Here is a 15,438-nt window from a genome sequence, read left to right on the forward strand (position 1 = left end):
AGTTTTGTAGGCAAACTAATATCTTGCCAAACCATTTCTTTTTCCTGTTTATAAACCATAGTTTTATCTACAAAGCATGCTTAGTTGATTTTGGATCATCTTTTGAAAAGAACACAGCAAATGAAACAGCAGCAGTTTCCAAATTCAAGGCAAAAAAATTCTTAGGAGCCTATGCTTTCTCTGTGTATCTGAGATGTTTTAAGAGACTACAGACCCACTTCATCTACTGAGTATTCCAAAGCTGATAAAAGCTTTATGACATTATATCAGAATGCACATACAAACAGTTCTTGAACTCCCTCTTGATTCCAAGTTATTGAACCATTTTAATGAGAGCATGTCAGAAGAAATGCAAATGAATGCTAATTTAGAAAAACTACACTTCTGTCATCTAAAATAATTTATAGTTGGAATGATTTAAAGCTAATCTTTCTGCTTTCTGCATGGGTATGAGCACGAAGGGCATTTATGAAATGCAATCTAGTTGTGTCTCCAGAACATTACTTCAGTTATCTTTTGCCATTGCTTTTCATTTACAGTAAAAGCATGCATATGTACCTCTCTCAAGCAGTGTTTTAACATTGGCAGGCCTCGGGCTTGGGTAGAATGAAACCAAACACCCTGGTGGTTGGATTTAAGAAGGACTGGAGAAGTGCACCTGCCACTCAAGTTGAGAACTATGTGGGCATTATACAGTAAGTCAGCTCAGTACCTCCTTTTTCACCCCTCTTGGATTAATGTAGCATTTCCATAGAGAGTTTGATGTGTAGAAACAATACATGAACATAGGTACAAACCTGGGCTCACACATCCTAACTCTGTGGCTGAAGTTACTGCCCATCAAAAAAGGCTCACTGGCTTCCCACACCTCACAGGACCAGCTTAGCAAACACCTGGCACCATCAGAGCTGATGTGGCTTGAACAATGCTAAAGAAGCAGCAGTGCTTTTGCAGAACTGTATTTTCCCATTTTTAGTGGGCAGGAGCTCAGAGAAAAACAACTGTGATGTACATAGTAAGGGAATAAGAGAACATCATGGAATTCTTCTTTTAAGCCTAGGAGACAGAGGATCAGCTTTGCTTCAAATCTCATGTGTGCCTAGGGCTCAGCAGCTCTGTGGGTTGGGATTTAGCTAGGAAACAGTCATTTTAGAACAGGTTTCTCATAGATGCTTGCTCAAAATTCACTTGTAAGGCTAAAGCAAGTTACAGAGCAACAAAACCCACCTCAGCTTTGTTATTTCCTCAGAGAGGGGAGAAAAAAATTACCCTACAGCAACCTAGTTCCTAAAAAAGTGCAGTCTGAAAGACCCATTTCAGGAATAGCTGATCTGTTCCCATACCAAATCAAACTTTTTTTTAAACTACGGAAGAGAAGTACTACAAATTTATCTGGGACAATTCCTTCTGCAATTTTACCTAGTCTGTCCTCTCTGTGAACATTTTCACTGATCTTTTCAAAATAGCTTTCCTCATCAACATGTACAATGTAAAACCATGTTTACTCTTCCTTTTCTTTCTTTCCAGTGATGCCTTTGATTTTGAGCTTGGTGTAATTATCATCAGAATTAGCCAAGGATTTGATATATCTCAGGTCCTTCAGGTTCAAGGTATGTAGTGACTCAACAGCTGAATATCTCTGCTGGTTAGATGCACAGCATAAGGAGGACTCTGACACTCACAAGAGTCACCATCTGCTTTCTAGAATAGCTCCTACACTCACAACTTCCACAGTTCGTCCTTCTTGTGCAGTTTAAATCCTGCCTGAATCCTTGCTGATCACTGGCAGTGACAGAAGGAGTCCAAGCCTGACACATGAAAGGGTTCTGCACACCGAGAATCCAACTCCCAGAGCAGTTCCAGCACAGGCACAGACTAAAGCAATAAAACCATTCTGTGCCACAGCAACCAGTGGCCCTGCTGCACGTTTCCTTCCTGGCCACGCACACCTTCCTCTATCTGCCTGTATGACATCTCTGGGACAGACAGGAAATGGGAAAGCTGCACTTTTGGTACCATCTCTGTGGAACTGAGTCCCACAGAGTTCCCACCAAAAAAAAAAAAAAAAAAAAAAAAAAAAAAAAAAAAAAAAGTTTTTTACAAAAATCGGAAAGCCGCAAGAAACACCAGCTCTCTCTCCCCGCTTTCTGTTCATTCTTCCTTAGGTTAGCAGTGCCTATCCCAGGGGGAAAGGGCAACCCTTCCGCCATACCACCACCACTTCGGGACAGGTGCCTAAGGGTGGCAAAGGCGGAACGGTTTCCTAGATTTCCAGACGGCCGGCTCTCCCAGCGGCCCGGTTCGCCCCGGAGCAGCGGGGCCGGCTCTCCCAGCGGCCCGGTTCGCCCCGGAGCAGCGGGGCCGGCTCTCCCAGCGGCCCGGTTCGCCCCGGAGCAGCGGGGCCAGGCCGGGCCGGGCCGGGCCGGCGCTCCCGCGGCTCTCTGCTGCCGCCTGCCGCCCGCCGCTGCGGGATCAGGGGAAGGAGCGAAGCCGCGGAGGAAATCAGCCCGCAGAATGAAAAGGCGCCAGAGATTCCCTTAAGGAACAAGGGCAGATGAACACTCCCTCAGCGCCGGCAGCTTGATGTGCCTGGAGACCCACGGGGCAAAAGTACAGGGACTCAGAAAAGATTCCAAAATAATCAACCTTTTCTTCACCCCCGGTGATTTCTGAGAGGTATCTGCCTATCTCTGCTTGATGAGAGTCAGAAACAGAGGGCTCAAAATCTGTAAAAATACAGTGAAAAACAACTCTGCAAGCTTACAAATGAGCAAATGTTCTCCGAGTGTTATGACACAAGGAGACAGAAAGATTTAAGGAGGGGAGCCTCAAATACAAAGAAATATTTTGAAGCAGATACAGAGTCATTGTAGTGGAAAAGAATGATCATTGTGTTCTCTTATACTTGGTACAGCATTCTGTTCAATAGAAAAACTGAAATTTTAATTTTGCGTAACTGTTAAGTTTGTAGCTATCACCACTAATAATCTAATAGTCTAATAATCAGAAGTATGAGACTGTCACTGATTAAAATCTAAAAAAGTATAATCTTTCTGTTGGCAACTGAGAGTGCTAACAGAGCTAATAATGCTAGCAAGGGTTTATTCTACTTTTTCAACAAAATGTCTTAAATGAACTTACCTCATATTTAGTTAATGTATTACTCAAATAGAAGATTTCCTTATGAAAAAAGTTTTCTGCAGGCAAATGCCTGGATCACATTAATTAGTGCCTCACCATAATATATTCCACAATAACACATGGTACCTTTTTCTCAGGAAAAACATAATAATGCTGAGATTAAACTGTTCTTCTATATTACTAAGTTTACAGAATTGATTGGCTAAATCTTACATCTTTGCAACTAATGCTTAAAAAAAAACCTATGAAAAATATTTCTGCATGGAGAATGATTGTATATTTAGCATCCTTATGTATTTCTGAGCATCTCAAAGTATGAGACTTTGTTCTAAGAAAAAAGACCCACAGGCTAGAACTAAATACTTCAGCTTCCTCAGTGTAGGACAAGAACTTTGCCAATGTCTTTTCAAATTCTTGGCTAAAGAAACCAACTAAACATCCACAAGCATAACTCAATAAATAATATCTCATGGAACTATAAAACTTCATAGTACTGAATTTGATTTGGAAGAGACAAACTGAGAGCACCTGGCACACCACAGTGCTGTAGGCACAGGCACCCCAAGCTAGGGCTTCCAGAGGTGAATTCAGCTTCCTTCTCCCTACTCATTTGCAAAGAAAATGTGTTTTAAAAGAAATTTTCATACCAGGAGCTTTACATTGTCTACAAAGTACCACAACACCAATTACATCACTGCCATTAGCTCAGCAAGGGATTTAATTTAAAAGACAGGAATGTCTTACCAGTTCTTTAACTTTTTCTAATACACAGAGGAATTAGAGAAGCTGGAGCAGGAGAGATTGGCACTCGAAGCCACCATTAAAGAAAATGATTTTGAAGAAGGAAAAAGGGGTATCTGTGGATTCTTCAAAAAAGCCAGCACACTGAATATCTCAAAACACGAAACAAAGAAGGGTAAGTTCCAAAATGACAACTTATCCCCAACCCTTCCATGCATCACACTTTTACCAATATGCAAAGTGGAATTTACTCCAAGCCAAAACCTCCTGAGCCACACAGAAGCCCCTGGAACAGAAGCTCCCTTGTGCAAACCGAGGTGGCCACCAGCCTGTCACGCAGCACAGTGACACGCTCTGCTCGCAGGACACGCTGTCTGCGGCACAACCACTTCCCCTCGTTTGCTAGGCAAACTCCTCAGCTCAGCTCAGCTTCACTGCCACTTGACAAAAACAGAATATGGTTATTGAAGTTTGAGGAGTTCAGAACAAGTTGGTTGGGGATTGTTTTTGTCTTCTCAATCTGATGTTTTAAGCTTTTAAATAAAAAAAAAAGGTTTTTTTCCTCCTCTCTAAGGAAAATAGAAACTATGCACAATATGGAGGGAAAAAGCATTCATATTTTACTTAACATACATACACAAACTCAGTACACAGCTGAAAAAACAGGTAAAAATAGCACAAATGCTCTATAGTCTAAGCACAATTTCCTAAAAATGCACAAGTGAAGGTGGTAAAAGTACTGAAAGTACGTACACAACATACTGTCAAATAACTAACACACTGATGTGTAGGTGATGAAGTCAATACTACATTTCAGATATAGTGAAACGATACAGACCCAATTTAAGGTCTCATTTCACAACTGCTAGGCTGTAATGATAATGACCCACCTGAAGCCATGCTTGTACACAGACATGTATTTTGAGAGTTTGCACCTGCAGAGACAATTACATCTGGCTGTGCATGCAACTCCTGCAGGTGCCAGGAAGATCTACAGACTGGGAACATAAAATGCCATTATTCTTCAGCTGGCAGGCTTCACTTGATTTTATTTCAGTAGAACATATTTTTATGACAATTCCAAGAGTGCATATCCCTATTTCAACTTCCCTTTTTGATTTAGTTGAGACATGCATAAAGTAAATACATATTACACATTTTGGCTCTCTGTATGAGATAGATTATGTTAATAAATAGCTCCACCTCTCTGTTTTGTTTTGATGTTTGTACTCCCCAGAGTTGTTCCATCTCCCAGCAGAGATGCTAGAACTCTAGAGGAAAGCCAATAACTGCTTTGGAACTATCCTGTACACACTTCAGAAACACAGGAAAACCAAACAAGGCATTATCAGAACCTAGCAGATCAGAGTAAAACCTCTAAAGAAGCCTGTTTGTTCCACTTAGAATACTGCTCTGACACCACCTCTTTGAAATCATTGAAAGAGAAGCAGTAATAAAGCCAGAGGCCTCAAAAGGTGGAATGAGAGAAGGTATTGTTAGTACAGAGTCAAGACTGCATCTTTTCAAGCCAGCCAAGCAAACAGCAAGAACCAAAATTTATTTCCCATTATCAGTGACCATGTCAGCATAGGGAAACAGCCATATGTGCTTGTGTTTTCTAACTTCCAGCTTCACCTCTGCTACCCCTGCACCCCACCAGCTCATTTCATCCACTCTGACTGTACCTTTCAGGGAACTCTGTATTTTACAAGACAGCTGAGCTTGTAAATGATGCAAAATGACACATTTACTTCTAAAATCTATCTATTTCCCAGTTGCTTTTTAAGGCCCCAGTGAATTTTACATTAACTAAAAAGAGACAGAGAACAAATAATCAGGTAACCTTTTTCAAATGTTATCGTCTAGTGACAATGTGTTACACAAGCTTTGGTTTTTGTGTGTATGAGAAAATTAAAAGTCCAAAGCATCTACTCTGTACCTTTTTTTCAGATTTAAAGGCTAGAAATTATGTCAGAAACAGTTCATTTTCCTGAAGCTTTCCCTCCATTTGGCTCCCTAAAGCTACTTATTGCCTCACTTATCAGACATCCTTCCACATTTTTTTCTTTCTTATTACAGAGAGCAGCATTAACACCATACAGTCAATGCACGTGGGTGAATTCAATCAGAGGCTGCTAGAAGCCAGCACTCAATTTAAAAAGAAGCAAGGAAAAGGTACAATTGACATCTGGTGGCTGTTCGATGATGGAGGTAAGGAATTTGAGTAAGAATCACAGGAAGAGAAATTCCTCTGTTACCAAATATCAAAACAGACTTGGGAAGTTGCATAAAACTGGTTTTTATTAAGCTTACATAATCAATTTTCTGTCAGGCTTAAATGTTTTAAAATTAACTTATATCCAATACTGCTGAAGTGAAAGATGGAATTTTTACCATACAATGCACTAATTTGATATTCCTCCAATTTTCTATGTTCTTCCAGGTCTAACAATCCTAATTCCTTACATTCTAACTATCAGGAAGAAGTGGAAGAATTGTAAATTAAGGATCTTCACTGGAGGAAAAGTCAATAGGATTGAAGAAGAAAAACTAGTGTAAATATAACTTTATTTGTCTCACTTGTTTAAAGAATTAGAATTGATGCTGAACATAATGCATATACAGCAGGAAGACAGGAAATTCTCAGCACAACTGGTTTGTTGTACTGTGGGCAGCATGAGAAAGAAATGTACTTGACTGAAAGGTGTTAAGCTTTTGGCATAGCCCTTAAGGCTCTGCAAATGGTGATTACCAAAGGAAAATCATATCCAGCACTTTTTTCCATTAATAGCTCATATTCCCTTCTCTAAGAAGAAGTCTTCACTCTGTAATGAGATTATAATTACTTTTATGGGATTTGCATGAGATTGTCCAGGTAACAGGAAGTGAAAATGCACATGAAGCTCTCACATGCAAATAGCACAGACAGATAACTCACATAAATGTGATTAACTGTGGTAAAATATAAAGAAGTTAAAGAGCAAGTTAATCAACTTTAAGGCCAAGTTGATTTTACTCAGTGTTTTAAAGAAAGTCTAGATTTCCTAATCATCATTTCATAATCATTTGCCTTTGAGCAAATGAAAGGTACTAATGCAAATTTATTTTTATCACCACTGCATGTAGGACCTTTCCTTCCTAAGCACTTTACAGGCACAGCCATTTCAGCACCAGTGGAAGCAGCTCTGGGGTGGAAGTCAGTGACTGCTTAACAAAGAGAAGCAGCACCATGCAGAGAGTTAAAAACATCTCCAGCCAAAACTCCAGTGGCAAACAAGCGAGAGGGGTGCAAGGACAGGAGTTAGAATCACCAGCTTCACTAGGATTACAACACAGTGCCTTGGAAAGGCAGCTACCACAGGATGCTCCCTTAAAGCAAAAGGGAACACATAGAGCAAACTTTACTCCTCTGTGGTTCCCTCAGTTTTAAACAGGACCCTGAAGTTAATGTACCTCTGCAGAAGAGATTCACAAGTGTTTGTACAAACTCTCCTTGTAACTGGGTAAAAAAAGCCCTGGAGCTGCTCAAGGAGCTGCTGGGAAGTGTTCTCTGCCCCCTGTCCAGCCTTGGCTTCTCAGGATTGCAAACAGGCTCCTGAACCCACTAGTCACCTGATTTTGCTGGAAGTAGGAGGCTTTGACACCAAATGGGATTTGTCAAAACATGACAGCTTCCACAGAGGCAGTTCTGACACCTGCATACACTGCTTGTCCCACAAAGGCCAGAGTAAAGAGCATGATCAGGACAGCTGACAAAGACCCAGCTTGTCCCCAAGAAAACATTATGTGTCTGCACTGCTACCCAAACAGCAGCATTCCTCAAAACCTGGCCTACCTGCCACATGCAAAGGCCTTCAAAGAGACAGATCTGGGCTGGGTGATTCCTCCATTCCCTAGGTAGATCTAATACAAAATCATCCAAGTATAAATTCAGCCATCTATTTTGAATTCAGAAGTCTAATTTAACTGGACTTTTACTAGCATGTAATTGCCCAAATATTAAAGCCTTTTCACAGAAGTTGAGATTTTGCTCTTTATCGTGTTCAAAACAGGGACTGCCACCAGGATCAGCAAGATTTATACAAGATGTATATTCTTTTTATATAAATACTTTAAAAAGAAAGAGTAAACTCTCAAGTCATAAACAAATATGTATTCCTGCCATGGTTTGCTCCTAGGAACTCTCTGACCTTTTCAAAATCCAAAGCTTACATACCAAAAATAGAAATAAAAAAGCAGGTGGGAGAAGGAGGTGTGGGAAAAAACCACAAGATCCCAACCATGGTTCAAACTAGGGCAAAACTGACCTAATTAAACCTCTCTATCATAAGCACAAACACATAAAAAACTATAAACTAGTCCTGCCAAGTGGGGCAGAAAGGCAAATTATTTTTTTTATGAACATGTGTAAAGACAACATGTGAGTAGATCAATATAAATTCATAAATGAAAAAGATGAAGAAGATTCTTTAAGTATTGGACCTTGTGGACCAAATTTTGACCAACACATGCACTACCAGTATTGTAAAACTCCATCCACAGCATTCTGACAGTAACAGAGTAACAGAAGCCTTCTGTAAGTACTGGAGAATTTTGACCTACTGTATATTGAATATTCTTCCTTTATAACTCAAGCTTTTGGGAATACTTAAAGTACCATTGCTTTCCCAAAATGTAAACACGCTGCCCTCTGTCTGCTATTAATTTCTTTTTATTTTGTGATTTTCATCCATCATCAGTTAAATGAATTATGCTACAGCAATCACATTAATCCAGTTCTGCAATTAGAAATTGAAACACTAAAGGATTTAAAGTAATTTGTCATATAGTTAAAGATAAGATATAAAATGTAGTTGTCTAACTCATTTACAAGCATTCTTTGATATAAGGCACTCCAAAGTACAGTGATAAAACAATCTCTCTTTTGTTTTCAGGATGGCTTCACTCCTAAGCAAATTCAGAATAAAATTTGCTGATATTAATATCATTTGTGATATCAATATAAAGCCCAACAAAGAGAGGTAAGAAGCATTACCAAATCCACTATTTAGCAGCTAGCCTTTATCTAGAGTTTATTTCTTTTATGTTGAAAATTAAAAGCAAGGGAAAAAAAAAAGAAAACCAACAAAGTACAACACAGAAAATAACACTGTCACTTCATTGTAATAATTTTCCAAGTACCAAGAGCAGGAAAAAGAAAAGAACCTTTTAACAATCACGGCTTAAAGGGTCAAAATCATGTGTAGTCTTTTTCTTTATGTTGTAAAGACTAATTAGACACCATACTTATGAGCCTCTAAATTTAACAGACATTTTATGATGACTTCTCATATTTATTTAGGCTGCAATAGACTCCAGTCAGTCACAATTCTCCTGTAAATCTGCCATCACTGTCAACTCAGCCTTCTGGGTTTTACAATAAATTCATAACATTTTTCTGGTCAAACATAAGCATACTTCCTCTGTCCCATTAGGTCAATATTATAATGCTCCCCTATCACTCAGATACAATGAAGGCTTAATAGTTTTAAAAATTAACTTATCTACAGAATTAATGCTCTTAAGCAGAGGTTAGGAAGTTGGTAAAACAATGCTCAAAAAGCTCCACCTCCAACTGTGTTAGCTAAATTAAAAAAAAACCAAACCAAAACTTAAAGTCTTTGATTTCTAAAACATATCTCCATAGAAATCAACTATTTGTTCTGCTTATGTAGAAAAAAGTACATAGCGGGCTGTTCAGGGGATAACTGAATCCTAAATTCAATTCACAATATTGCCCTTAGTCTTAAAACTCTGAAAATGTGCCCCCTTGCCATACTGTCTTCCATTCCATCCCTTACTCCAACCAAAGCCTTTCCCCTGGGTTCAAGTGCAATCCCAGGTTAGGGTCTTCATCATTCTGTGTCCCATTTCTGCACACACACAAACTTTGCAAAATTAGTATGGGATTCACCAGAGTTTCTATGGACCACTGGAGATTTTGACTGAAGAAATGCAGCTAAAGAATATAAAGGTTTTATAACTGGATACCTAAAGTCCCCTTTCAGTGCCCTCTTGATCTCTCAAGTAAAATTTTTAATCATATAAAGAACTGTGCAATACATATCTTGTTTTTCCTCCAGTACAAGGCAGTGATTTTACATAAATAAAAGCTATCAAAGAGAATTAATATCTGGCATTAACATAAAAAGCCACACACATTTGCTGCATCAGCACTATCTGAACTGAAAAGTGAGTTCTATGCCAGACAGACCACTGTATCTCTCTTCCAGCTGGCACCCCATCTATTTAGTGAATAATAAGAGGATTATCACTATTTTGCATACTGAAACAGACAGTAAGGATGTTGACAAACACTGACAGCTTAGCAACAGCAACACTAAATGCTGCATTTCACAGCCTTTAACCCATCTCTTGGCTTCCTGGCCATGCAGCCAAGGCCAGCCTGTGCCCAGTCTGCCACTTCACAAGGCCTGTCAGCACCAAGTGCTCAGAGAAATACGCTCACATCCATACAAAAGAAACTCCCTGAGGTCTCTCTGAATTTTCAACAATGGGCAAGCAAGGAAGTACTGAAGGACAATAAGGTTCTCCAGATGAAAACATTCAGAAGTTCAAGAAACAACCTGAAATTTAGAGAGAAAATCTGAACACAATTCTGAGTCCACATATAGCAAAAAACCCCCTAGTGTTTCCTTTAGCCTCTTGTCACAGGCAATTTGTATTACCTGTTTATCTATTGTATTAAAACCATATCAGTGAGGTGATTGATCCAGCTAGTGCTGAGACAATAATAAAATGTTCAGCATTAGTGAGGAGACCCATATTCATTGTTAATATTAGTAACCAATATACTGCAGTTTGCAGTTACTATAAAACTCATTTCAGTATTTTTGCTAGAACCAGGACAATGCAGAAAATTCTCTGCTAAATGCAGTGTTTAATTATCCTCAAATAACCTTTTAATTATTCTCAAATAACCCAAACATACAGAAGTGGCACAGATATATCTTGGGGCACAATGTAGCAAAGAATAAAGATTTTGCATGTTTTCAGCTATAATTATTATCAGTGAGGCCCGTCATACACAGTGCCTGTGAAATAAGCTAGTGAGTTCACACCCTGCAGCAAGGCCTCCTTTGTAATTCCTGTTTCAGCTGGAAATTCTTTGAAGAGATGATTGAACCATTTCGCCTCCATGAAAGCTGCAAAGATATGACAACTGCTGAGAAATTAAAGCGAGAGACTCCATGGAAAATTACAGATGCAGAGCTGGAAGCATGCAAGGAGAAGGTAAAGCCTCACCTATTTTTTTACATATGTACCTTTTCTTACCCTCCAGATGTTTGAAGCTATTAGTAAGAAAAAAGTGAAATATCAGATATGGCATTAAAAACATGACATGTACAAACCTGTATTTGATATTTACAGATTGGATTTATATTGTAAACACTGCAGAGGTGTGTTGTGATTGCATTATTGAGCTCTCTCAGACCTTGGCATGTTTACACAGTACTTTCCAGGCTGATGAGAAGCTCTGCCCACATCAAAGCCAGCCAGATGAAAACCACCTCTGAACCAGAAGCCACAGAGTTACTGCACTGAGCCTGAGCTAATTGGGTCTGCTGAGGTTTATTAAATGGCTCCACTGTTTTGGAGCTTGAATCTCTTCAAGGGTGCAGTTCCAAACATTCACCACTTTGGGCAATTTAGAACTGAATCCAGACACTTCAACTAAGCTAGAAATTTTTCCAAAGGCAGGGTTGAGCATGAATTCTTACCTCAATGGCAGAGTGAAGACTAAACCAGTCTACCATGCAGAAGCTCTCCTGCAGTTCAGAGGAACTTCAAGGCTGATGCTGGCTGATCCACTGGGTGAATTACAGCCCAGTCTGCTCTTTACATTTCTTGGAAAAATACCTTTTTACCAATGAACCACCAGGCTTCATCAGGCCAGTGACAAAAGGATGCAAACTCTTTCAACCTTAAGAGACAAGTTCTCCTGTAACTCAATTGCTAGAATTAATCTAGCAATTTTAGTTATGGTTCCTGTGGAATTAACCTGAGTACAGTGGGAGTTTAGTTATCTCCACTTTATAGTGCTGGTAACTTCCTCAACAGAGCAAGGATTGTGACTCTGAGCTCAGAACTGCCAGAAGTCACAGCCTGACATATTAACATAAGCAGAAATCAATGATGATTTAAGGTAACACACTACACTATCGACTGCAGCAGCTGGGAAGCAGACTGACTGCTCACTGTACTACCCTTGGCATGGAGCTGATCATCAGCATAAGGTTATACAGTCAGCTATGGGCAGAAAACCTCAGAATTATTCTCACCTTAAATTATCCAAAAGTGAGAGTCAGAGCCCTTAAAACACCTCAGTATAAATGATAACAGGAATATAATCACAGACACTTGCCCGCAGAACTAGTGAGGATACAACTGAAAAAAAATACCTGATTAAGCTTGGTCTTGTCTAGGTCACTAATTAAGGAACCAGAAAAATTCCTCAAAAGTTAAAGAGAGTCAGCAATATGAAAATGCCAAATTACTCTGTAAAACAAGAACAGCAACAAAAAGTTTAGCTCACACATCTGGAAAGATATGCCCCTTGTCTTCAGAAGTAGGGCAGTTCTGGGAGTTTTACAGGGGACATTAGAACTCATTTACAATTCAACAGATAAAAACCTAGCAGCACAGATAAAGGCTGATGTTATAGGATGATTCTCATGAGATAACAGCTGGCTACATTATGAGGGCTCTTACCTATATAATATGTACAAGAACAGTAACATCTCTATAGAGAAGGAAAAATTTAAGATCTGAATGGAGAAAAATCTGCTTTTTACTTTCCCCGGGGAAAAATAATTTACAAAATCAGCTAAGATACTTCTATCTTACATAAACCTGCCTGGTCTCTTATTCCCTGTGACTTGTGGTTAAGCCATAAAAATATTGAGGGTTTGAGCTCAATCATAAAGCAAGTTCAGTACAAAAATAATCCCTATCCCCAGGAAGCCTTACAGAGGAGTGCACCATTAGAGTGGCCCTAATATAACTACAGCAATCAAAAAGTGTGGCTTAGCCTCATCTTTTGCCATGGCTGAGACTCTGGACCCCAGAGCAGACCTCAGCCTCCAGTGCTGGCAAGGCAACAGCAGAAAATCTTGCAGGCAAGGGGGAAGAGTAGAAGTCCATAAGACACCAGAGGTGAGGATCACTGACCTAACTGATATTTTTCCTTTTCCTGTTGTGTTTTAATCAGAGTTACCGCCAAGTCCGTCTGAATGAACTCTTACAAGAGCACTCGAGAGCAGCCAACCTCATTGTCCTGTGAGTTGCAGCATTTTTGATTTTAAGAATAATGTCTAATGGGATTCTGGGCTGGAGCTACAGAAACCCTTGTGTTAATTCACTGAGCACAAAAGTCATCTTTTAAGTACCTTCTGGAGGACTTGCATCTGGACTGATGCTTCTCTGAGACTGCACTGAGTATGAATCTTTCCTGGTGATGAAGCAATTGTATAAAGGAAAGGAGGCCACCAATAAAATTACCAAAAAAGGCCTTTTCCAAAAGCAATTTTTATTTACAGACATTTTTTATATACAGCTTCAAAAAATTAGCTTGCACTTGTGATGCACAGATAAACCTCTCCAGTTCTATTAATTCAGTCTCAAAAAAGGGGTGGTCATGTAGTGCTTACCACAAATTGACCCATACTTTAAAACTCCCATCTCACAGTAACTGCAGATCAGAAAACAGACTGATGGACTGCAAAAGTATGCATGTGTTGCCTTTTTAAAAAAAAAAATCATCCTATGTGTGAGTTTTATGACCCCAAAAATATATTTTACCAGTTTAAGGGTACAATCACAAGCAGTTCCTGTCCAGTACAATCAGGTGAGCAAGGGTTTGCAAATTAAGACCTTGTATTATATCAGAGTTGTATATGAACAGTGATGTTTTCTGGTTAGTATTTAATGAGAAGCCTGGGCTACCCCTGCCTTCAAAATGATAATTTTATTTTTCCCTCTGCCCAAACAGGAGCCTCCCTGTGGCAAGGAAAGGAGCAGTGTCTGATTACCTGTACATGGCTTGGCTAGAAATTCTCTCCAAGAACCTTCCTCCAGTCTTAATGGTCAGAGGCAACCACAAAAATGTACTGACTTTCTATTCTTAGAAAAACATCAGTGCCTGGAATATGCCTTGCTTTATTCCAGCAGCTATGTTTTTAATGGCAGTGGTTCATCAAAGACACACTCATTTAATACAAATCTAAAATCTTCATAATTGACAGATTTTTTTTCTTCAAAAATCCAAAGCAAAGAATTAGAAAAAATAAAAGTAAATGGTCCCTGCTGGTGTTACACTCCAGTACAGGCAAAAGAAGGAAAATCTACCTATATGTCACATGAGACAGCAAATATTTTGAGCACACAAAGAAGAAATTCTTCAGATTTTATAAAGTATTGAAAAAGTTTTTTATATTTATCCTAGAAAGCAAAAATTAACTGTGATAAAACAGAAAGAATTAAATCTCTAAATAATTTTTTTCAAACTGCACTACCATGGTTGCTAATGAGCACACAGTAGGATTCAAATGAAATGCACCAACATGTGAGACAAAAACCTGTATGGGATCCATCAGGTGTAACTCATGAACTGACAGAATGCAAGTAGAAAACATGCAATGATTTTTATTGTAATATTGCCAAATTAGAACCTATGCCTACAGCATATGCTTTTACCTAAAATATTGTGCTAATTGAAATTAATTCAAACACTTCTAATTTAGTCACAAAAGAATTAGATATATAAAAATATGGACTTTATTACAAAACTTTATAATGCATTTTCAAGCTCTGACATGCAATGGAATATGTGATTGAAATAATTAAATATTGTAAGTAAATTTCACAAAAAAATTAGTAAAACAAAAAATTCTGACAATTTCTGCTATGAATGTTAGGGTTAATACAATCTGACATTATACATTGGGATAAAATGTACAGTGATTTATGTGATTAGAAAACAAAAACTCATTTGCTGAGTTGAATGCCTTACTTCTGATTTATATAAAAGATTTCTCTCTTTTTTGACTTTCTAAATAATATTAATTATACACTAACTTAAAATAAAGGCAATTCATTAAGTTGTGCAATTTTTCTATTTTCTACTCTGCAACGTTATGGTACTTTATAATTTCAGCTGTCAAGAAAAGCTGCTTCTCTTTTTAATGGGTAAAGCTATATCCTATGTGTAAGCACTATTTAAATTAAACCATCAAGGAACATTTATTTATTTTCTGTAGTCCTGCAACTCTTTTGCACAGATCAACAAACAAGAAAGCCTCATGAAAGCCAGGGAAGCCTGAATTTCACTACATGTATATTTTAAAGCAGGTTTCAGCTTCCATCTTGCTTGCATTATTAGAATTTAACTTGTAGTGGATTTAGCACTCCATCTCCAAAAATGACAAATATTTAATATTCATATTTTTTCTGAGTTCAACAGCAGCAATTCAGCAGAACATGGTAATGTAGCCCAGT

General features: G+C 38.6%; 1 protein-coding gene and 1 long non-coding RNA gene across 15 annotated transcripts in view; one reads left to right on the forward strand and one right to left on the reverse strand.

Annotated features, from left to right (window-relative positions):
• The window catches only part of SLC12A1 (solute carrier family 12 member 1), a 44,849-nt gene extending 29,808 nt beyond the window's left edge, over positions 1 to 15,041 (forward strand). For all 4 annotated transcript variants that reach the window (XM_064388580.1, XM_064388582.1, XM_064388583.1 and 1 more), the window contains 9 exons: positions 589 to 695; positions 1,528 to 1,610; positions 3,914 to 4,057; positions 5,962 to 6,093; positions 6,326 to 6,437; positions 8,817 to 8,903; positions 11,040 to 11,175; positions 13,154 to 13,221; positions 13,934 to 15,041. In XM_064388580.1, coding sequence (XP_064244650.1) covers positions 589 to 695; positions 1,528 to 1,610; positions 3,914 to 4,057; positions 5,962 to 6,093; positions 6,326 to 6,437; positions 8,817 to 8,903; positions 11,040 to 11,175; positions 13,154 to 13,221; positions 13,934 to 14,069 — 1,005 coding nt within the window. In that variant the 3' untranslated portion in view covers positions 14,070 to 15,041. The remainder of the gene's footprint in view (positions 1 to 588; positions 696 to 1,527; positions 1,611 to 3,913; positions 4,058 to 5,961; positions 6,094 to 6,325; positions 6,438 to 8,816; positions 8,904 to 11,039; positions 11,176 to 13,153; positions 13,222 to 13,933) is intronic.
• The window catches only part of LOC135280558 (uncharacterized), a 57,207-nt gene that overhangs the window by 36,743 nt on the left and 5,026 nt on the right, over positions 1 to 15,438 (reverse strand). For 2 of the 11 annotated variants that reach the window (XR_010347439.1, XR_010347442.1), the window contains exon 2: positions 11,004 to 11,087. The exons of 8 other annotated variants lie outside the window; for them this stretch is intronic. This is a non-coding gene — a long non-coding RNA (uncharacterized LOC135280558). Of the gene's footprint in view, positions 1 to 11,003; positions 11,088 to 12,344; positions 12,442 to 15,438 lie in introns of all 11 variants that reach the window. One more of the 11 variants, XR_010347443.1, reaches the window with a different exon arrangement.

The sequence above is a fragment of the Passer domesticus genome, chromosome 14, assembly GCF_036417665.1.
Source record: "Passer domesticus isolate bPasDom1 chromosome 14, bPasDom1.hap1, whole genome shotgun sequence".
Taxonomy (NCBI): domain Eukaryota; kingdom Metazoa; phylum Chordata; class Aves; order Passeriformes; family Passeridae; genus Passer; species Passer domesticus.